At 39.9% G+C, this 24163-nt stretch overlaps 1 protein-coding gene across 2 annotated transcripts in view; it reads right to left on the bottom strand.

Annotated features, from left to right (window-relative positions):
* Window positions 1-697: 697 nt before the first annotated feature.
* The window catches only part of TMEM26 (transmembrane protein 26), a 58759-nt gene continuing 35293 nt past the window's right edge, over window positions 698-24163 (bottom strand). For both annotated transcript variants that reach the window (XM_044299018.1, XM_044299019.1), the window contains exons 2-6: window positions 16658-16736; window positions 12886-12954; window positions 10540-10760; window positions 3271-3347; window positions 698-1370 (exon numbers count right to left, since the gene is read on the bottom strand). In XM_044299018.1, coding sequence (XP_044154953.1) covers window positions 949-1370; window positions 3271-3347; window positions 10540-10760; window positions 12886-12954; window positions 16658-16736 — 868 coding nt within the window. In that variant the 3' untranslated portion in view covers window positions 698-948. The remainder of the gene's footprint in view (window positions 1371-3270; window positions 3348-10539; window positions 10761-12885; window positions 12955-16657; window positions 16737-24163) is intronic.

The following is a 24163-nucleotide window of genomic DNA, read 5'->3' as shown; positions in this document are numbered from 1 at the left end:
TATTCTGCTTTTGTACGCACTCAAGGCTTCAAGGATCTGTGGTCTTATTGCGGCTGGTGCATTCCGGAATTGGTCGATGAGGTCCGTCTGTGCTGCTCTACAACTTTAACAGTGACATAAAGCTGTATGATTCTGTAGAAATAAGGTCAAGCAGAGGCACATAGCATTATAAATCATGATAATGCCGTGAGCTTCTGCAAGTCCAGAGCGGAGGATCACACTCACACAAGGACCGTGATTCCCGCAATGGACTCGCTTGTGCGAAACAGCCCTAACAGCTACTCATTAAATTCATATAAATGGGTCATTGATTCATTTATTTTCATTTGCTATATCCAGAATTTGGAAGGATTTTTTTTCTCATTGGGGTTGTTTTGCTTGATCAACACTACCAGGTGGAAACTAGATGGACTAATATTTTTTTAACCATACTAAAAAAAATTCTATCACATGTGATTAAAATTTGAGTTATAGGATAACCTCATGTATTTTTACTGGAGTTTAGAATTGACATTTTCTTCACTTGGGAATCTCTTTTAGATTATGTAAAAAACCACAAGATATTTGTCTGAAAATAAACTGCGACTATGTGTTTAGTTTACTTGATGATTTGGACTTTATGGATTGACCTCAGTAATAGAAACACAGACATCCAATTGTAATTCATATGTTTTTATTTTTCAACTTCATAACCGGACAGTACTCCAGGTTTTCCCTCGCTTTTTAAATAAGGACAAAAATGCCTTATTAATAAAATTGCAAGATGGTTTGGTTTGACTTGTGTTTACCATTAACCTTCTCTCCCCATACTTCAGTGCACCATTAAATGTCACTTGGAGAGAGTACTTGGGAATGTACAAACACGTTCCATATTTCCACTGACATCACGAGAACCTTGAAGGAGCTTAAAAAGTACACAACAGAACATATTCATTTATAGCAAAGCTTTCAAAGACCTTCTGATAGAGATTCATCAAGTGTAATAGCTGCGCTAATTTCCAAACTTTTTGTTTCAGAAACAAGACTTGTGGCTGGTACTTCTGGATCATCAGTAGACTCACATGGACAGCATCCTTCTACCATCTTCCCTTTCATTTCCCGGTTGTCCATTGAAGCATGAAAGTCTACCAGTATTACCACAAGTCGATATAGCTGTAGTAACACAATCAGGCTGTTCTTTGCAGCAAAAAATACCAACATTTGGTTAGTAATTTTGAAGCAAGCCATAAGAATAATACGACTTATGAGAAATGGACCATCCTGAATAAGTAAACTAATTCCAATGTTCCAAAGGTCTGCACCGTACCTACAGAACAGTAGGCACATGTTCCTTTTGGTTGACGATCCTTGCTGGCATCCAATATTTTGCACTAAAAAACAAAATTTAGAGGGACAGCACATAAAAATTTATTGACTTTGGATTTTGCATTGGTTCTACCATCAAGGTGTAATATACAAATATACCCTGACCTTCATAAGATGTCATTTATTATGTACAAACTGTGGACAATTCATTGGAAAACAACTTAAAGAGGTTTTATGGGTTATATAGATATTGATGACCTATCCTTAGAATAGGTTATCAATATTAGATCAGTAAGGGTCCAACACCTGGTACCCCCACCGATCAGCTGTTTGCAGCAACCAGGGTTACTGCAGCTCAACTCACAGTGAATTGAATGGGAGCTAAGCTACAGTAACCCACCATAATCACTGCACAGAGAACAGAACTCTTGGTTTCTGTGATAGTTCCTGGATCCAGGAATACTCTATTGAGTTTAATGGGATTGTTTGATATTTTTGATGGCAGCAACTGTGCTGTTCTTGCTGTCAAAAATATAGTAAAAATAAAGACATTTTTCAAGGCAGATGATTAATTTATTTAAGTGTCAAAAAAGTTTAAAGGATAACTATAATTTTTTATTTTATTTGCTAGTTTATTAGAGCTAGGCATGTATACCTGAGTAAGGCTACTTTCACACTAGCATTCGGGGCTCCGCTTGTGAGTTCCGTTCAAAGGCTCTCACAAGCGGCCCCGAACGCATCCGTCCAGCCCTACTGCATTCTGAGTGGATGCGGATCTGCTCAGAATTCATCAGTCTTGCAGCGTTTGTCCTCCGCTCCGCTCAGCAGGCGGACACCTGAACATTCGGGTGTCCGTCTGGCCGTGCGGAGGCAAACGGATCCGTCCAGACTTACAATGTAAGTCAATGGGGACAGATCCGTTTGAATATGACACACTATGGCTCAATTTTCAAACGTATCCGTCCCCCATTGACTTTCAATGTAAAGTCTGGACGGATCCGTCTGAGGCTACTTTGACACTTAGAATTTCTTTTACAATATAATGCAGACGGATCCGTTCTGAACGGATCCACCGTCTTCATTATATGAGCGGATCCGTCTCAGACTGAAGACAGACTGGAGACAGACTCTGAACGCAAGTGTGAAAGTAGCCTTAGTCTGTCAATGATTGCCAAAAGATCTGTAATTGCCTTATAATAACAGCTTTCATTAATGTCTCCAGTCCCTTTCCACTGCTCCCTTAAAAGACCGTTGCTAGGACTCATCTGTTTTTGGCTAGGAAGACAGAGGAGCGGTCATTCACACTGCATGCCTGCATTAGGCTTCGGAGTGAGGAGGCGTGTCTCTCAGTAATCCAATCTGATTGGCTGGCAGGAAGTTGCTGGTTTGTATGTGACCTGAGGGAATGCAGTTTTGGCCTCAGAGAACTGGCAGAGGAGCCATCTTGAAAGAGCCTCATAATGTAGGATTCAAAACAGCCGTAATTACAAGGAAAACAGTGGTAAGTGAAAAAACTAAAGATTGCCTTATGCATAATGCTGCAGCAGCAGTAACATATGCAAAAATTTTTTTAAAGAAAATATGACAGTTATCCTTTAAGAATAATAAACAAACATTATTGCCCCTATTGTTATTTCCGGCACAACGGAAATAACAGGAAAGACTTTCTCAGCAGCTAAGGCTGATCAATAATAAGGCAAGTGATTGGTTAAATGGCCCTTTCCTGGCATTTCCTGTGTGTCGAGCCAGAACCGGAAGTGGGCAGAAGCTGGGACCAGAACAGTATTAGAGTGGTAGTGGCAGGGGGACGGAGGAGGTAAGTAATGCTTTTTGTAGTTTTAACACTTTCTGACCTTTTAAAAAATAGAAATATAACATGATCTGAAAATAAAATCCCTTCAATGGAACCTATAGCTAAAGTGTGAACATGGCCTTATTTATCAGTTGTTTGGGAATAATACCTACCAGCCAGGTCAAGTGGAAACTGCAACATACTCCACGTCCATACGCCAAGAATAGCATAGACCAATGTAATATTACTTCTGCAAAATAAAAATAAAATGATTTATTATAGACAACAGTAAACATGACAGCTTGACTACATGAAAACGCCAGGAAAGTTTAAAATAATAATTCTGCCAGTAATTAATGGAAATGTGTGAAGGTGCTACAGCAAAACCAAGTTCATGTATTTTATAAAATGCACACATTCTTTAAGATGCATTGAATAAGTAATACAAAATTGTATGCTTTGTGATATTTAACATCTTTCCACTGTACCCAGTATATATATATATATATATATATATATATATATATATAGTGGGGTCAGCAGGTTTCTAGTGCCACCTACTGTACGCATATAGCACTCAGAAGATTATCCCAGCAACAACAGTAGGTGTCAACTGTAACGTACAGCTGACACCCTGCTGCAATGACTGGGATTGGAGACAACACAGATCCCAGCCATTTAACCCCTTTGATGTCAAAGTCAATGTCAAGTGCAGCATCTAAGCTGCTCCCTTCGTCTTCCTATCAGCATCCCAGCAACATGATTGTGAGGTGGGTTTTCATGGCAGTTTGGGGTCTGACAAAGTCCTCCAGGTCTGCCATCTTTGTAATCCTATTAGGTTGCCTATTATGATTACACTGAGAGGCATAACAGATATTGTAGTGCATTATATTACCAATCAGGCAGTTGCTTAATATTAAAAACTGCTTCATTAAAACAAAAAGTTAAAATAAAAAAAGCACTAAATTATCACTGCAACCTTAGTGACTTAGTACTATAAAACAAATGCATTATTTATCCTGTACAAGAATATAGCAAACAATACCAGAATTGATGTGAAATGGAAACATGCTCTAATTTGTTACTAATCTGTTTATATTTTCAGATTTTTTTTTTTACATTTTATATACAGCCAAGATATTAGTTTACAGCAGCTGCACTGCCCATATGAAACTGTTTTCTGGAAATGCCTTCTATGGGAGAGTATTGTGTGCATGCTCTGTGACCTGACATGGGGTCATTGTGCAGGCAAGGGACGAAGATGAGCTGTGACCTCTGCATGCTTGGCTATTTTCAGAAGTCCCATATAAGTTCATAGTGAAAATCATGTATGCACAGCCAACTCTCCATTCCTGGCAGCACAAGATGTGGCCTTTCTCTGAGAGTTGGGAGTCGGGACCCACACATATTGGACATATATAGCATATGTTTTGTATTTGCCATAAATGTCTAGATGGGACAACCATTTAACCTCCTCAGGACCGCCGTACGCAGGATTGCGTCCTGCCGGCGGCCCTGCTCTTCTGGGTGGACGCATATACGCGTCCTCCCGCGAGAGCCGAGATTTCCTGTGAACGCGCGCACACAGGCGCGCACGCTCAAAGGAACGGAAGGTAAGCGAGTGGATCTCCAGCCTGCCAGCGGCGATCGCTCGCTGGCAGGCTGGAGATCTGATTTTTTTAACCCCTAACAGGTATATTAGACGCTGTTTTGATAACAGCGTCTAATATACCTGCTACCTGGTCCTCTGGTGGTCCCTTTTGTTAGGATCGACCACCAGAGGACACAGGTAGGTCAGTAAAGTCGCACCAAACACTACACTACACTACAGCCGCCCCCCCCCCCCCCGGTCACTTATTAACTCTTTATGAACCCCTGATCACCCATGATCACCCCATATAAACTCCCTGATCACTCCCCTGTCATTGATCACCCCCCCTGTCAGGCTCCATTCAGACGTCCGTATGATTTTTACGGATCCACGGATCGGATCCGCAAAACACATGCGGACGTCTGAATGGAGCCTTACAGGGGGGGTGATCAATGACAGGCGGGTGATCACGCATATACACTCCCTGATCACCCCCTGTCATTGATCACCCCCCTGTCATTGATCACCCAAGGTATTCCGTGAGGGGCATATTGAGTCCATGAAAGATTGAAATTTTTGTCCTAAGTTAGCGGAAAGTGAGACTTTGTGAGAAAAAAACAAAAAAATCAATTTCCGCTAACTTATGCAAAAAAAAAAAAATTCTATGAACTCGCCAGGCCCCTCATTGAATACCTTGGGGTGTCTTCTTTCCAAAGTGGGGTCACATGTGGGGTATTTATACTGCCCTGGCTTTTTAGGGGCCCGAAAGTGTGAGAAGAAGTCTGGGATCCAAATGTCTAAAAATGCCCTCCTAAAAGGAATTTGGGCACCTTTGCGCATCTAGGCTGCAAAAAAGTGTCACACATCTGGTATCGCCGTACTCAGGAGAAGTTGGGCAATGTGTTTTGGGGTGTCATTTTACATATACCCATGCTGGGTGAGAAAAATATCTTGGTCAAATGCCAACTTTGTATAAAAAAATGGGAACAGTTATCTTTTGCCAAGATATTTCTCTCACCCAGCATGGTTATATGTAAAATGACCCCCCAAAACACATTCCCCAACTTCTCCCGAGTACGGCGATACCAGATGTGTGACACATTTTTGCAGCCTAGGTGGGCAAAGGGGCACACATTCCAAAGAGCACCTTTCGGATTTCACAGGCCATTTTTTACAGATTTTGATTGCAAGGTACTTCTTACACATTTGGGCCCCTAAATTGCCAGGGCAGTATAACTACGCCACAAGTGACCCCATTTTGGAAAGAAGACACCCCAAGGTATTCCGTGAGGGGCACGGCGAGTTCCTAGAATTTTTTATTTTTTGTCACAAGTTAGCGGAAAATGATGATTTCCCTTTGGTCAAATGCCAACTTTGTATAAAAAAAATTGGAAAAGTTGTCTTTTGCCAAGATATTTCTCTCACCCAGCATGGGTATATGTAAAATGACACCCCAAAACACATTCCCCAACTTCTCCTGAGTACGGCGATACCAGATGTGTCACACTTTTTTGCAGCCTAGGTGGGCAAAGGGGCACATATTCCAAAGTGCACCTTTCGGATTTCACCGGTCATTTTTTACACATTTTGATTGCAAAGTACTTCTCACACATTTGGGCCCCTAAATTGCCAGGGCAGTATAACTACCCCACAAGTGACCCCATTTTGGAAAGAAGACACCCCAAGGTATTCCGTGAGGGGCATGGCGAGTTCCTAGAATTTTTTATTTTTTGTCGCAAGTTAGTGGAATATGAGACTTTGTAAGAAAAAAATAAAAATAAAAAATCATCATCATTTTCCGCTAACTTGTGACAAAAAATAAAAAGTTCTATGAACTCACTATGCCCATCAGCGAATACCTTAGGGTGTCTACTTTCCAAAATGGGGTCATTTGTGAGGTGTTTCTACTGTCTGGGCATTGTAGAACCTCAGGAATCATGACAGGTGCTCAGAAAGTCAGAGCTGCTTCAAAAAGCGGAAATTCACATTTTTGTACCATAGTTTGTAAACGCTATAACTTTTACCCAAACCCTTTTTTTTTGCCCAAACATTTTTTTTTATCAATGACATGTAGAACTATAAATTTAGCAAAAAATTTATATATGGATGTCGTTTTTTTTGCAAAATTTTACAGCTGAAAGTGAAAAATGTCATTTTTTTGCAAAAAAATCGTTACATTTCGATTAATAACAAAAAAAGTTAAAATGTCAGCAGCAATAAAATACCACCCAATGAAAGCTCTATTAGTGAGAAGAAAAGGAGGTAAAATTCATTTGGGTGGTAAGTTGCATGACCGAGCGATAAACGGTGAAAGTAGTGTAGTGCAGAAGTGTAAAAAGTGCTCTGGTCATGAAGGGGGTTTCAGCTAGCGGGGCTGAAGTGGTTAAACAATTTTTTTTTTCTGCCAAAGTCTCAAACAGAGGATTTTATTAACGGTACGTTAAGATTGCTGTTTGCAACTATTACAGCACCATGCCAATTTAGGCACTAAAAATCTTATGACAAGTTTCATTTAATCCTTGCCACCACAGGCATGAGTCTAATAAAAGGTAGTCCATCTCTTATAAAGCTAGGAGAAAAGAACATAGGATTCACCGTTGACAATAGGTGATAGAAACAGTTCTCCTACATGCTCCCCCTCCCTGCACAATGAACTCTGCACAGGTCACTAAGTATGCTCTCAACACTATCCCACAGAAGTGTATAGATCATTTGTGAGCTAATTCTTCTCATGTCCTAATGCCTGCTACAGAGAAAATGAAAATAATACAATTAGAAAAAAAAAACTGAGTGGAAAAATAGTGGGGGTAAAATGTCACTGTGTCTTATGGGACGAATAGTAATGAGCGCTTCCATTATGGAATCACTCATTAGTACCAGAGGACTGGGAAGTAGTGAATGCAGCTCTCCCTGGGCTCTGTTCTCACTGCTTCCCTGTTTCCTGGTCCTCAGTTGTCGGCTGGGCTGTGGCTGCGCACAGCGCGAGGGCGCTCCGTGACCTCACATTGTGCACATCTGGTTGCAGAACGGCCAAGGGCAGGAAGAACAGGAGGAGCATTGGAGTTAAGGAGCAGCGGTGCCCAGAGCAGGAGAGGTAAGTGGATTTTTTATTTTATGTGAACTGAGGCTGGGGGCAGCATACTTGAGGCTGGAGGCTGAATACATGAGGCTGGGGGGCTGATATGATGTACGGTGGTCTTATCTGAGGTATGGGGGGGTCTGATCTGAGGTATAATTGAGATTCTTATAAACACTGGGGGTCTGATTGGGGCTGGGAGCTGAGGTCTGATTAACAGTGGGGGTCTGATTTGAGGTCTACTGAAAAATATTTTTTTCTTATTGTCCTTCTCTGTCCTAGGTGCGTCTTATGGGCCAAAGAGTCTTATAGAGTGAAAAATACAGTCATTTTAATTAGTGAAACTAATAAGGCAATACATTCCTTTAAAACATGACTCCCCCTTTAAATTTTCTCATGTTAACTTTCCTAGCAACTTGTCTCCAGCCCTAGTTATCACATATTTTTTCACACATATCATTTGGCTGGTTCTTTAGCAAGAAAGCTTTCATGCTCAACTACAATAAGGCAATGACTTGATAACTGGTGTTGAAAATGCTTTCAGGACTTTTATCTGAAATGCACTGTGTGGGCACTTTGCCAAATTTCAAAATGATCAAGTTTTCTTAGTCTCCAGGTTTCGGTATTGATTCTGTCTGAAGCACAAAATACACTTGTACATAAAGCCTTTAGCGAATGATGAAAAACAGACTGTTTGTTTCACATCAAACACCAGTGGCCAACAAACCTTCCACGCAGAAATCATTCATCCATAATTTTCAATGGTAGAGGTGATAAAATAAATAAGACACGTTCTCCATCTTTAGTTGGAATTAATCAGTTACGACGTTAATGATTTATTGGTCGGCTATATCTGGATCACGTTCTGAAATGGTTTACTATTGTGAAATATAAACCATGGCAAGGTCTCTGTCTACTTTATGTGAATGCTGTGTATTTGACTTTTCCCCAGGCTATCATCCCTTTAATATTAACTTCAAAGAACAGAACAGAAGATGAAGACAAACTGCAAGAGCAGATTTCTCATTTTATTGTTAAATGGTCTCGTCTCACAGCAAGAAATAGGTAAACAATTTGAGCTCATATAATCCATGTTAGTTTCACTGAAGCAATTTCTCTGAATTTATTTACACTTTTCAGTAACTATGTGGCAAGTAATTATCCTTTCAATGCTGTCAGGTAGAGTTTGCTAAGGGCTCATTTACATACCGTCTTCCCAGAATTCCAGCAGAGCATTACGCTGATTATGGTGCTCTCCATAAGGAGATATAGTACCCCCCTGCTGTCTTAAGAAAGGTTTGGCTGGATTTATATTCTGCGGCTGCCTCATGTGGCTGAAAGCTCACAAAGACCTCAGTACATTATCATTTATAATCATGTGATCATTGGCTACTGTGGGTGGACACGGTTTCTGCCACACGTGGCAGGTGCAGCTTTTAGGCACTAGCATTAGATCTTAGTATTCTCCTTGCTTATCAAGAACAACTGATTAAAGGTTGGTATCAGCCTATTATTCTAAAAGGTTAAAAAGTGCAAAAAAAAACATTTCTACTTCTCCACTTTGTTGTGACAAAAAATTTAAAATTGCAACGTGGCATTACAAGGCCAACAGCCATTTATGAATTGGTTTAAGGCCGCATAAAGAGAGAGTCAAGCAGTCTGCCTCATACCAGGGAAACAAGCCAAACTGCTCCCAAGGATGTAGTTAGCACAGAGCTGCTAACGTTTGCTGGTCACATCTCAGGATAGGGGACTGCAGACTCAGTGACACCTTTTGTCAGCAGGGGGCTCCTAACCAGAGAATGAACAATAATTTGTAATCTTTCATAACTTGTTCAGGAGGGGGCAGATGTCACCAAAATCCAGCTCATCACCTCTGGTATGATGGGGGTATCGCATGGACTCCAGACATGGCATATCAATTCACCTTTATCTTCCTAAAAGAAGGATCTCACCTTCTGAGCGTCCTGGACGTGTCGCGTTTGATATGCTAGGATTTGGAATGGTGAGATATGAATTATGAAGAAGGGCTGGGGCCTGTATCTTCACCAAGGCAACTGGGAAAATATATTTTGGATATTTTCATACCTGTTCCCTAGATGGCCAGGGGGGCAGGCTGCATGTGTAATCAAACCCAGCCCAGGGAGGATGAGTCAGAAGTGGGAGGGAGAATCGCCCTCAGGCCTGCCCCTTGAGGGAAGACATAAAAATTTCATCCCTGGTATATTTGTGTGTCACAAAGTGGGAGATCCAATCGAATTGGTTCGTGCTCCATTACTCTGCCTAAATCTCCTCGGAGGAAAGGACTTGTACCACACAACTGCTAAGTATCAGAACTTTCTATGTTTTCTCCTTTTTATTTTACAATTGTTTGCCATTTATGTATGCTTCTTGTTAATTAAGTGCTGTCCATTTTTCATACATTAAACCTAAAAGAACCTGTTAGCTCTATGAAGAGTGTGTGTGCAGTCTGAGGCTGTATGTTTTTTTTTGAGTCTTACTATCGTGTGTGTGTCTGCTTGCGAGATGAACAGTCAGGGGTGTCCTGGCGACCTTATAACAGGCAGGTGGTGGCGGCAAAAAATTTGTGGGTGTGCTTGCAGGTTTCAGGTGGCGATTTATGCTCGAATTACAGCCTGGTGCAGGGCATAGCAGAGTGTGAAGGCATGAGGTGAATAGGCCTGAAGGGCTTAGGCAACCCTTGTCACATGATGCGGTGGGCTGGTCTGGTCCCTGGTACGTGACAGTGTATAATCAGTAAGTTGTAAAATATACCTTATGGTGGCTTCTTCCAACGTCTCGCTAGTAAATTCTAAAATGTCTGCTGCAGTTCCTACAAACATAAGGAGAAGTTGAGAAAGCTGATCACGTGTTACTCCATCTCCAATTGGAAGAAGCCATTTTCCAATGATCAGGAGCAGAAGAAATGTCTGGTGCAGTCCTAGTGTCCATGCCGACTGGCAAATTTCATTTAATGATTGAACAATTTGAATGCCCTGCATTAAAATAAGACATTTACATTAGCTTGGAGCATGCCAGTGCAGACAGATTAGTTATGACATCATATTTACAGAACCTTACAGAGGAGGACAACTGTTTATGTCTGGCTCTAACATTGTAGATAGCTCTGCCATTGACAAGCTTCTAATTTTATCTCACACTAAGGAAACACATTTCTTGGTGGGAATCCAAGAATGAAAATATTAGCAAAAGCTGGACATTACGTGGTTGCAATCTTCAGCCATACAAAGGATTTGGGATGATAATCTCTTCATGTCATAAACTATAATACATGTAAAGCAGAGGCAAAACTACCAGGGTAGCAGGCAGAGCAGCTGCTTTAAGGCCCAATATCTAAGGGTGCCCATCTCCACTCAGACATATGTGCAGTTAGTGATATACCGTATATGAACACTGGAAAAGTCTATTACTTTTTGCCTTGTTTCTGTGCTGTGACATCACTGATTTATTTTGGTACATTACCATGCACATTATTATACTCTTGTGATATCACTGTGAGTCTTATTGCTGTACTCTGACATCTTTGTACACAGCTGCTCCATTCCTTTCTATGGGAGTTCCGGAGATAGGTTAGTGCTTCACTCGGCTATCTCTGGAACTCCCATAGAAATAAATAGAGCAGTTGAGCACATGTCCATTCACGGCGCTCCATTCATTTCAGGGGGCTACATGGGGTACAGTATCCCCTTTCTCATGATCAGTGGAGGACCGCCAACAATCTAATACAATAGGGGACAACTTAATATAAAAGGAATACCCCATTAAAGGGTATGCACACCTTCGGAGCAATTTTTTATGATTGCATTTTACTCATTTTGGGCCAAAATCTTTTTTTTTCTATTGGTCTTTATTTAAAAAATATTCAGCCGTTCAGTCACAAAGGGTAAACTGTCTAATTTTGTGAATCATACTTTCACTTTGTGACGGTCATCTAATAAACCTTATCTCTAAATTACTAAAGGGTCATAAACACTTATTTAAGGCATATTCTTATCAGTAAGATAAGAATTGCTCTATAATGAGTGTTTAGAAGGTCAGAGATCAGTGATAAAGAGCTGTCAGCTGAGCTGTCTGACGGGAAACAGTAAAATTACAAAGTAGGCGACTAGAGAATCTCAAGGCTGTGCAGAGAAAGAAGCTAACAAGTCCAATAAAAAAATAAGATTTTTAGCTCAAAATGAGTAGAATGCAATAATAAAAAAAACTGCCCCTAAAGGTGTACGTTGCCTTTAAGTAATTATGGCATACTCACAAACTAGAATAGAATATTCACATTTTGAAGGTGTTGTTTAGAAATCACAATTTGTCCTATGTCAAAGTCACATATTTATTTATTTTTTGGTCCCACACATTAACTTCAAGAACTGATTTCATGTCCTGCTTAATATGCTCTATTGCTATTGTCACTATTAATGTTAGTCACTTCACCTGTCAACTAACAACTTTGAATTTTATGACTGATTGGTGTGCACTGGGAAAAAACATGGTGATTCAGCCTTTCCCAAGAGGAACATAACCTATTATCTGGTAAGGACATAAAGGAAAATATATTAAGCTTGTGTGCTAGAAAGCCGGCGTAAGAAGGCCCACATTTTGGCACTATTGGTATTTTATACCATCATGATCAATTTAAAAAAAGTGGCTGGGTGGAGGGATGAGGATGGAAGAGGGCAGGCAGTGGGCAATACCTCTGCCACCCCTACTTATTTAATAACATGTAGATACATTACACCAGAAATCTACGCCAGGAACCTTTCTAGTATAGATTTCTTCTTCTGAGGATGGACAAGTTATTAAGAGGCTTGTGCTTTCCTATTGAGACTGGCATCAGAGATACCAGTCTCAATACCTTTCCACCATAGATCTGCATGAACCTAGAAGCAGAAAACAGCTGATAGGTATGCTACAGCCTGTCTCTTTTTATAGTTTGTTAAATGTCATGGCATTGGTGTGTATTATTTTGGGAAATTTATCACTTTATTATAAATAAGGAGTAAATTTAACAGTTTATAACCAGATTCATCTTCCAGTGATAACATTCATACAACTCATCGAAGTATCATACAATGCTTTTATGTAGGAAAGCACTGTGCAACTTACCGCTTGTATAATATCAGTATGGTTGCCATTTAATGCAATACCCACAGCAGTGGTTTTATTATCACAAGCCTAGAAAATGGATACATAAAATATATTAGCATAAGAAAACACAAAATATGAATTGGCTAATCTTGATACGATATATACACAACTATGATCAACATTATAATAGGCTAAATAATCTATAATTATCATTACTCTATCATTATACCATTATAATGTACTCGGTGATAACATCCTGGGTCCAGGGAACTGCATCTGCCTATTGTCCCTGAATTCAATCAAATCTAAGGATCTAATTAGTAATATTTGTACATGTTACATAAGATATACTGATTAATCAACTTTCAATGTAATTTTTCAAAACGAAGCCAGCTGACCTATAACCCAGGGTTAAGTCTCATCTGGCAATATGCTTCCTGTGCAGCTGCTGCAAGGGAAATGTAGCATTCCTGGTATTCAAGTAATATTGAAAATATCATGATATGTAAATGTCAGCTTATGGAGTAGTCTGCATGCATTATCTGTAGTGTTACATCAATTTAATTTATTCTCTATCAGAGGTGTGGAGAACACTACCTACTGGAATGCATAGAGCCTAGTATAAAATGTAATAAACAAGTGATAAGGGCATGGAGGTATTTATCAGTGTTTGGGCTCGGCCCCTTAGTTCAAGTGTATGTAAGTGTATGTAATTTTATTTCTACAGCATGTTATAGAATTTTATGCTTTCATCGTTGTGGCAACAATTTGTGGAAAGTCTTCTCTTGTTCAAGCAAGACTGTGCTCCTGTCTAGAAGCAAGGTCCATAAAGCATGGTGATTGGTGTAATGAATTTGGTGTACATACAGTCATTCCTTATGGTAACCACCAACCAAATATCTGGGCACAGATGAAAACAGTTACAAGTCCTCACAGTGCTTTTTAGAAATAGGGAGGAAATATATCCTTCACCAAAAGTGTTGTTGACATCACTATATACTTCAAAGTCAACTATTGTTCTTCTGATATGAGCAGGAACCCATACAGACAGGGGGCATTTTTATGCACTAATTTATGATTCACCTTAGTCATATAATTGTTTCTTTGTAAAACATGGTTCACATATAGTCACTTCATTTAGGCAATTTTCACACAGTCAATGTGTTTCATCAGTGATTGTGAGCTGACACCAGGAGTGAAGCCTAAATAGAGGTAAGGTACAGTATAATGAAAAGATTTCCTTCTGTTCTATGTTTTTGACCTGCACATAGTTTTGGCTCACAATCATACAGGGAGTGCAGAATTATTAGGCAAGTTGTATTTTTGAGGATTAATTTTATTATTGAACAACAACCATGTTCTCAATGAACCCAAAAAACTCATTAATATCAAAGCTGAATATTTTTGGAAGTAGTTTTTAGTTTGTTTTTAGTTTTAGCTATTTTAGAGGGATATCTGTGTGTGCAGGTGACTATTACTGTACATAATTATTAGGCAACTTAACAAAAAACAAATATATACCCATTTCAATTATTTATTTTTACCAGTGAAACCAATATAACAGCTCAACATTCACAAATATACATTTCTGACATTCAAAAACAAAACAAAAACAAATCAGTGACCAATATAGCCACCTTTCTTTGCAAGGACACTCAAAAGCCTGCCATCCATGGATTCTGTCAGTGTTTTGATCTGTTCACCATCAAAATTGCGTGCAGCAGCAACCACAGCCTCCCAGACACTGTTCAGAGAGGTGTACTGTTTTCCCTCCTTGTAAATCTCACATTTGATGATGGACCACAGGTTCTCAATGGGGTTCAGATCAGGTGAACAAGGAGGCCATGTCATTAGATTTTCTTCTTTTATACCCTTTCTTGCCAGCCACGTTGTGGAGTACTTGGACGCGTGTGATGGAGCATTGTCCTCCATGAAAATCATGTTTTTCTTACCTTGCAGACTTCTTCCTGTACCACTGCTTGAAGAAGGTGTCTTCCAGAAACTGGCAGTAGGACTGGGAGTTGAGCTTGACTCCATCCTCAACCCAAAAAGGCCCCACAAGCTCATCTTTGATGATACCAGCCCAAACCAGTACTCCACCTCCACCTTGCTGGCGTCTGAGTCGGACTGGAGCTCTCTGCCCTTTACCAATCCAGCCATCTGGCCCATCAAGACTCACTCTCATTTCATCAGTCCATAAAACCTTAGAAAAATCAGTCTTGAGATATTTCTTGGCCCAGTCTTGACGTTTCAGCTTGTGTGTCTTGTTCAGTGGTGGTCGTCTTTCAGCCTTTCTTACCTTGGCCATGTCTCTGAGTATTGCACACCTTGTGCTTTTGGGCACTCCAGTGATGTTGCAGCTCTGAAATATGGCCAAACTGGTGGCAAGTGGCATCTTGGCAGCTGCACGCTTGACTTTTCTCAGTTCATGGGCAGTTATTTTGCGCCTTGGTTTTTCCACACGCTTCTTGCGACCCTGTTGACTATTTTGAATGAAACGCTTGATTTTTCGATGATCACGCTTCAGAAGCTTTGCAATTTTAAGAGTGCTGCATCCCTCTGCAGGATATCTCACTATTTTTGACTTTTCTGAGCCTGTCAAGTCCTTCTTTTGACCCATTTTGCCAAAGGAAAGGAAGTTGCCTAATAATTATGCACACCTGATATAGGGTGTTGATGTCATTAGACCACACCCCTTCTCATTACAGAGATGCACATCACCTAATATGCTTAATTGGTAGTAGGCTTTCGAGCCTATACAGCTTGGAGTAAGACAACATGCATAAAGAGGATGATGTGGTCAAAATACTCATTTGCCTAATAATTCTGCACGTAGTGTAGATGGAAATCAATGATCAAACACTGACCAAACACTGTGTAAAAGCTGCCATACTTAGACCCAGTTCACACATCAGTACAAACATAGAATTTGTACAAATCTTTGAATTACACTTGATCTCTGAGTAGACTTCATTACTGGTTTTGGCTCACAATAACTGATAGAAATAACATATATGGCCTAATAAGTGTTAAAAGTTATTTTTCAGGAAAAAGGTCATGGTCACAGGTTGGATGAATGTGGTATATACATAACAGTCTATAATGACACAATGCATAATATATTTTGTAGCACCATATGGATTCATCACATTTTATCATAAATGAGCCTCTTATGTTTCTATTTTAATGCAAACACATCATCATATTTTGGAGCAATTTTACATTTCACTTGCAGCAGCTACACAGTAAGTGTATGTAAATGTACTGTATTTGTATGTAGACATCATACATAGCAATTTAATATTTCTAAAAGGGTTTTTACAATCTCCTTAGAAAGGTCCTGCAATGGTAAACTGGTATCAGATTTTCCTGTGACTGGGACCTACAGAAATTAGTTGTAATCTGTAGTTGAATCAAGCAAAGAGTGTTTAATTTACCTGCAGCACCTAGAGGGAAATGAAACATCACGCACTGCCCATTACACAAGGCAGTCTATGTAATGTACAGATACAGAGGTATCAGATCTTCAAGAAGAACAGTCAATGTATGTAGCTATTCTTTGCTTTGGCTAGTAGACTAGGACCCTCAAAGGTCCTTTCTTCACTAGGAGGTTAGAAATAAATTTTCCAAGTTTTTGAGCAGAAAATCTATATATTGTGCTACCTTATGAAATCTACATTAGCAGATATGACTACATTGCAGTTGCATTTCTGAAGCTCTGATTTCCATAAATGTCCCTAATATACTGTTGTCTAAGGCATGAAAGAATGATATAGTATAGGCCACTTACCTGAAAATCTGGATTTATTTCCAGAAGCCAGAGAGATGGCACTATGCTTAATAAGTAGCAGAATATTGGAGGAGAGACCCTGTGAAACAAAGTATGAAGTCACTGAAATAAATAGTAAGATGATCTACTGTCCAGACATGTGAACATGCTCTACAGATAGCTGTAATATACATGAGGACCTCCAGAACAATAGACATACAGTATATGTGGACACATTGTGGATCATTTATAATATGGTAACCACAATGTAACATGCTTTTAAGGGGGTTTTCTCTATGAAAAAAATGTATAGTGTGTCAACCAGATTTTCCAGAATAGATGATGGTCCTCCACCAATCCTGACATAACTGTTGATAGCTGTTGACGTTCCACAAAAATGTTTAATGCTTCAATCCAAAATTGATCTCTTTTACGAATCCATACAATTCCATATAGTCGACGTCTGATTTATTTAGGACAGGAGAAAGAGCCACCAGATGAGACCTCCTATGAATTTATCACAGAAGAACATTCTGCAATTGCTCTGCACAGTGAAACACAGAAGCTGCAGAAGCCAAATAGCGCCCAAATAAGTTTTTACTGAAAAAATAAAAAAAAACGTTTTCTACCCTAAAGTACATGTAATTTATTAATAATAAAAACTCCAAGGTGTCCAGAGCCATGACATGTTTTACAAAGCATTACAATACAAAATCTATAGACCTATGAAGAAAGTTATTGACTCCATAGCAATGAGCGCAGAGCAGAATACAAATTTGTACTGCACAAAGGAAAAATCACAATTCAGCAATTCTCTTCCCATTATTCAGTTCCCATGTCAGAAAAGGAATCTTGGAAATCTTGGCAGGCATCACTTACAATACTGTTCCTCTTGCTAAGCTGATACTTCAGCACAGACACAAACAGGGTCATTTTTTTAGACTGGTGTTTTAGATGCCAGTCTTAACCCCTTAGTGACCAAGCACATTTTTTTAAAATTGCATTCCAAGAGCTAGAACTTTTTTGTTTTTTCATAAATGTACTTGTATGAGGTCTTATTTTTTGCAGGACAAGTTATAGTTTTTAATGCACAATTTTAAGTTTATGTAATGATTGATTAAAGCCAGCCATTTAGCTAAAACCCCCTTTGTTTACGTCAGTAAAAACATGTATGGGTGGTCACTAAGGGGTTAATAAACCCCTACACTGGCGGTAGATCCGCCGGAGTTATAAGGAGGATCTGGTCTTTTCATAACTTTAGCAGAACCACCGCCGCTTCTAAATGTAAATGAAAAAGAAAAAATAAGGAGGTAAAAAAGATGAATTAAGAAGCGCCAAGGAGACTTCCAATGGGTAGAAGAATGTGATGGAGGAAAGAAGGGTAGGTACAGGGTGATTAGGATACCGTTCCCGAGGCTGCAGTCAAAGGCAATACCTATGAAGCAGCATACAGAAGTGTACTGCAAAGTTTGTGCAGAAGTGAGAAAAAAGAAAAATGTGTATGTTCCCCTTTAAAGCTCAGGTAGAATCAGAGGGGGGGAAGAAAAAAGTATGCAGAGGCGCCCCTGCGTACTTTTTTTTCTTTCTCCCCTCTTCTTCTAAATGTAAGACAGATTCCTAGCTGTCTTACATTTAGGGTCCATTTACACATCTGTATGTGTTTTGCGGATCCGCAAAACACAGACACCGGCAATGTGCATTCTGCATTTTGAGAACCGCACATTGCCAGCACTCTCATAGAAAATGCCTTTTCTTGTCCACAATTGCGGACAAGAATAGGACATGTTCTATTTTTTTGCGGAACGGAAGTGAGGATCCGCAAAGCGGATGCAGACAGCATATTCCGGCCCCATTGAAAATTATAAGGTCTGCACCTGTTCCGCAAAATTGCGGAATGAATACGGACCCATTTTGCGGACGTGTGAATGGACCCTTAGACCTTTTTCTACACCTGAAACAAGCATAGAAAATGATAAATGAGACCGGTCTGCCAGTCCATCCCCTTCCCCGACCGCATCATGCCCACTTTTTTAGACCTGGCTTGTTTGGGGAAAAGTCGCAGATTATATAGGCACATAATAAAGGCATATTTCAGCTTCATAAATGACCCCAAAGATATTACTCTGATTTGTTGAATGTTGTCAGATTTATAGAAATATTTGGTTTGCATATGAAGATCTACAGATTTTCACTAGTTTAATTTTATTTCTTCCCTGTCAAGGTCCAAAAATTAGAGAAACATTTTGGGTGGTGTGATCTTTGACTTTGAAAGTATATCTAAACTTTCAGAGAAGTACTGAGCAGTGTAGATGTGAATAAATTACTAGTGCTGAGATATAACACTTGCTAATAGCTGCTGAATCTGCTTAGACATGCCTGTGCTGTCTGGTTTCCCCCCACTATGGGATGATTATATCTGATCCTTCAGTGAACAGGCAGATGGTCTTGGCCTCACAACATGGATTTCTCATAAATTTCAGAAAGAAAGTTAGTTTAGAAAGGGGAGCCAGCAGATAACTATAGCAAAAAAACATTTTCTCTGATAAGGTATAGTACAATGTTTTAATAATTTATTCTATTGATTTATGCAACATTATCTGCAAGACTATTATTTTTTTATTTTACATACAGTAGCTGACTTGTAAGAATCTGTATTAGGACTGACCTAACAGCTCCTGAATATAACAACGAGGACCTTAAATATTGGTGGTTATTAGCCTCAGTATAGCAGTATTGGCATCTGCAATTGTGGATTTCATTGTGGTCTTCAGAAGCCATGCTGGCCAAGACCTGTCAATTTATGGACTATCCGGCAATATCCATCTAATCTAGCATGGGTAAATTTGGGTGTGCTTAATTGTCCATCATAAGTTGCCAGATCATAAGTTGCCAGACTAAAGAAATTCGGAGCAGCTCTGAATGTCTGGTTATAGGTGAATGGAAGTGATTTGAGAAATGAGTAGCAGTCTTTTGATGGCAGAAGTGGTGGTCTGGTATAACTAAATAAATCCAAATACATCATCTAATGAAAAGAACTAAATTAGAAGCCAACAGTTCCTGCAGGAATATGTCGAGCTGAAAGGTGATATTGGTCGTTTAAATGCATTTTCGGACATCTTATACATTGTGTGAGCCACCTTGAAATACAATAAACATATCCAACTTTTATTCGGCTGCTTGTCCTTGAGGTTTTAAAACTTTTTGAGCGTTTGTAACTACAGCACAGTATAAATCAATTAGGAGTAGTTATCTGTACCAGTTGAGATTATCTCCCGCATCTCTTCTCTGTGGTGAAGAAGAGAACAATATTCACTTTTGTCCCTTATATTACCTGTAATTTAAAGATTAACATAACATGACGGTCAATAGTCTTACTGTTCAATTATAAAAAGGAAAGATAAAGATAAATATAAATAGTCCATTTAAGCTCCATAAGATGATTTTCTTACCAGCACCAGAGGAATAGGTACGCTAAATATAGATGTATTGCCATCTTCTCTGCAGGCCACAGGACATGTCAAGATTTGTTTTTAAGTTTTACTAACTTTTCACTAAACTTTTGATATGTCATAGAGACATCTCAAATGCGCTTTATCTTCTTGCTGCCGAGGAATCAAGATTGGCCCATAGGCTTCTGATCAATGCAGTTTATTGCAATAAAATATGGGATATTTTATTGCAATAAACTGCATTGATCAGAAGCCTTGTCGTTGGCTGCCATCAATTGATACCATCTAATATGCGATCCTGGCCAGGGGGGCAGTTAGTCACGGGTGTCTTGAGCTTTATCCTGTGACTACCCCCCCTGTGAAGTGAGTACTCTAACCCTCAGAAACACAAATCTCCTTATAAGAGAATATTCTGTTGCATTACCATCCTCCAGTTCAAGGGGGCACTACCCACCATACCTATCTCCTCCATACTCTTGGGAGTGGCGCCTCCTATAGTGTTTTCTCTTTTTTGAATCACGTCCGGTTGGATCCATTTAGTTGCTTTGGAACCACAACACTAGGTTCACCCATTACTGGTATTTGTCTATTGGGATTGAAAAATCTTTTTTCACCTCCCTATAACACTTGTGCTGCCTTCCCTAATTAGTTACTGAAAGACACTTAGATTGTGGTGCTAGTTTATATTATATATTATATTTTAAACTTCTTCTTCTATCTACACTAACATCTTCTCCATCCCTTTGGCGCCTTTTCCCCAGGGCCTATAGCCCTGGTGGAACCACTCAACCTCCTTTTTCTTTTCTCCTATTGCATTTGTTTTAGTGAGACATCCCCTTTAACTTGGTCTGCCATTGAACATTGGTTGTCCAGTTATGTATTACAATAAACTTGATAATGATTTCATGGGATTTTTATGTAAATACTGACATCTAATAAAAATGTGCTTGAGGCAGAAAGGGGCTGTCTCACTTCAGGAAATGGCATTTATCATGTAGACAAACTTAATGCAAGGCACTTACTAATGTATATGTTCGGCACATACTGGCGCCGGACATACTGCATGCTACATTTGAAGCTGGTTACCGCATGTTCTTCTCTTAGGATTTAGATAATTTCTTAGTGAATTAAATCTATCTCCTGATGAGGTGTCCGCAAAAGGGACATAAGAAACGCGTAGAGTAGGATTCCTCTAATTTGTATTAGCCAGCGGTATATTTCTCTGTTCTCCAAGTGTAGTGTTAAGTTCTATATAGACCCACTTCAGGCTCTCCTAACTAGGAAGGTACACTAGGTGATATAAAGTATCTAACATGAGCAATATTAGCCTGAGCTGTACGGATACATTGATACACTGGTTCAGGATGAGAGCAGTGCTTGATTTATAGATACTTTATTTCAAGCCTGTGTCTTGGCTGTCTTACAAGAAATATAGACACGGCTATACTTAGTTGTTTAATCCAGTAAGGGACTTGTCTGAGAAGGATATGTGGATAAGCCAATTTTGTCATCTGTGGCTTTCCACAATAGTGAACCAATATCCATAGTGTGCATTATTACAGACCACTGTAATTCCACACCATTAGAGATGGCCTTGCGGTTTGCCCGGCGGGCGTTTCGCGGTGAACTTTGCTCGTTCATGGTTCGCCGAACGGGCGAACATATGGTGATGTCCACCGGCACCATATTCTTTTACATTGTGAAGAACTTGTATCCCTGACACATCCATCAGGTGGTACAGGACAGCCAATTGAGACGTTTCAGCCCATGGACATACCCCCTACCTTATAAATAAACCTGATCTGGCCGCCATTTTACATTAAGTCTTTCGCCAGTGTAGGGAGAGGTTGCTGTGTGGACCAGGGACCGGCTGTTAGGGACACCAAACGATAGCTAATAGGGCCACAAAAGTCCTTTTAAGGACTGGTATAGGTGTACTATCGATAGGTGTGACATACTGAAGTGTGATATATACTTATAGTATACTTTCTAACATAGAAAGTATATTATAGTGCAATTGTATTGTGCAGCAGTTGTGTGTGGTTTTGCTGCGATACTGAGGTACAGAGAGTGACAAAATCTATCGGAACAAATAATTTCTACTGGTGTGATATACCAGTTGCCCCCCCAAAAAAGTGATTGAAGCAGGGGTATTATATACCAATAATATACTTTCTATATAGTGTATTTGGGTAGTGAAGTATTTGTTTGCGGTTTTGCTGCGTTTCCGCATCTACTCAGAGTGACAAACGCTATTGGAACAAATTATTTCTACTAGTGTGATATACCAGTTAGAGATGGCCTTGCGGTTTGCCCGGCGGTCGTTTCGCAGTGAACTTATTATTTTACATTGTGAAGAACTTTGACCCATGACACATCCATCAGGTGGTACAGGACAGCCAATTGAGACATTTCAGCACCTGGACATACCCCCTACCTTATAAATAAACCTGATCTGGCCGCCATTTTACATTCAGTCTTTTGCCAGTGTAGGGAGAGGTTGCTGTGTGAAGCACGGACAGGCTGTTAAGGAGACCAAACGCTAGCTAATAGGGCCACAAAAGTCATTTTAAGCACTAGTATAGGTGTGCTACCGACATGTGTGATACACAGAGGGGTGCAATATACTTATATTATACTTTTATAATGAGTCAAAAACACATAGCTCTATATAGTGATCACCTGGAAGTCAGGGGCCTAGGGGCTAGGGGCCCTGTAGGGCAATATCAGGGACTGTTCTTTGCCCACCCTGTCCTTCAATACCACATCATCATCTAGCCCAGGGATAGATGGTTTTTGCTTTCCCTCCTGGATTCATGGATGTGCACTGGAACCCCCCGGATTGTGGTAGGACATATGGTTTCTGATTTGGTGCCGCCGAGCACCTGATTTAGTGCCGACGAGCACTTGTTATTGCCTAACGCATCTATGCTTTTTGCTTAACTTTAATAATTAAATTTATTTTCATTTTGAGGGATATCTTTTCCATTCACACGTCCGAAAAATGGGTCCGCATCCTTTCCGCAATTTGGCAATTTTACGGAACGGTTGCAGACCCATTCATTTTCAATTGGGCCGGAATGTGCTGTCCGCATCCGCGGATCTGCACTTCCGCATCTGTGCTTCTGTTTCCGCCAAAAAATAGAACATGTCCTAGTCTTGTCCGCAATTGCAGACAAGATTAGGCATTTTCTATTATAGTGCCGGCGATGTGCGGTCCACAAATTGCGGAATGCACATTGCCGGTATCCGTGTTTTTCGGATACGTAAAACACTTATAGACATGTGAATGGACCCTCATAGTAAAATTATTAAAGGTTACGTTTTATCTTCGTGTATATTCTAATGGAATGCCTTCCTTTTACAATGTTATAATATACTTTCTATGTTAGAAAGTATATTATAGTGCATTTGTATTGTGCGGCAGTTGTGTGCGGTTCTGCTGTGATATTGCAGGTATATAGAGGGACAAGCGCTATTGGAACAAATTACTGGTGTGATATACCAGTCATCCCCCCAAAAAACAGATTGAAGCGGGGTGTTATATACCAATATACTTTCTTTATAGTGCATTTGGGTACTGTATAGTGCTTTTGTGCATGCGCGTACACGAAAATTATATTGCCAATATTTTGCATTGAAAACAAAAATGAATGGAAATCGCAAATTCGAATAATACATCTGGTATGTCACTGTCCATGTTGTGGGACTATTTGTGCACTTCTAGTAATTATTTCTTGGCTGCAAATATGAGCTGAAGGTTTTTCATGTTCGCCTGCCATTAAAATGAATGGGACCCGCCGCGAACTTGCGGTTCGCGAACATTTGATCGCGTTCGCGCGATAGCCTTCACAAACCGCCCCGGCAGATGTTTGTCCATCATTAATACCAGTTGCCCCACAAAAAAAAATGATTGAAGCAGGGGTGTTATATACCAATTATATACTTTCTATATAGTGCATTTGGGTAGTGCAGCATTTGTTTGTGGTTTTGCTGCGTTACCTCAGCTCACAGATAGTGACAAACGCCATTGAAACAAATCATTTCTACTGGTGTGATATACCAGTTGCCCCCCCAA

This window comes from Bufo gargarizans, chromosome 6, assembly GCF_014858855.1.
Source record: "Bufo gargarizans isolate SCDJY-AF-19 chromosome 6, ASM1485885v1, whole genome shotgun sequence".
Lineage (NCBI taxonomy): Eukaryota > Metazoa > Chordata > Amphibia > Anura > Bufonidae > Bufo > Bufo gargarizans.
Note: the sequence above shows the minus strand (reverse complement) of the source record. Positions and strands in the feature narration are given on the sequence as shown.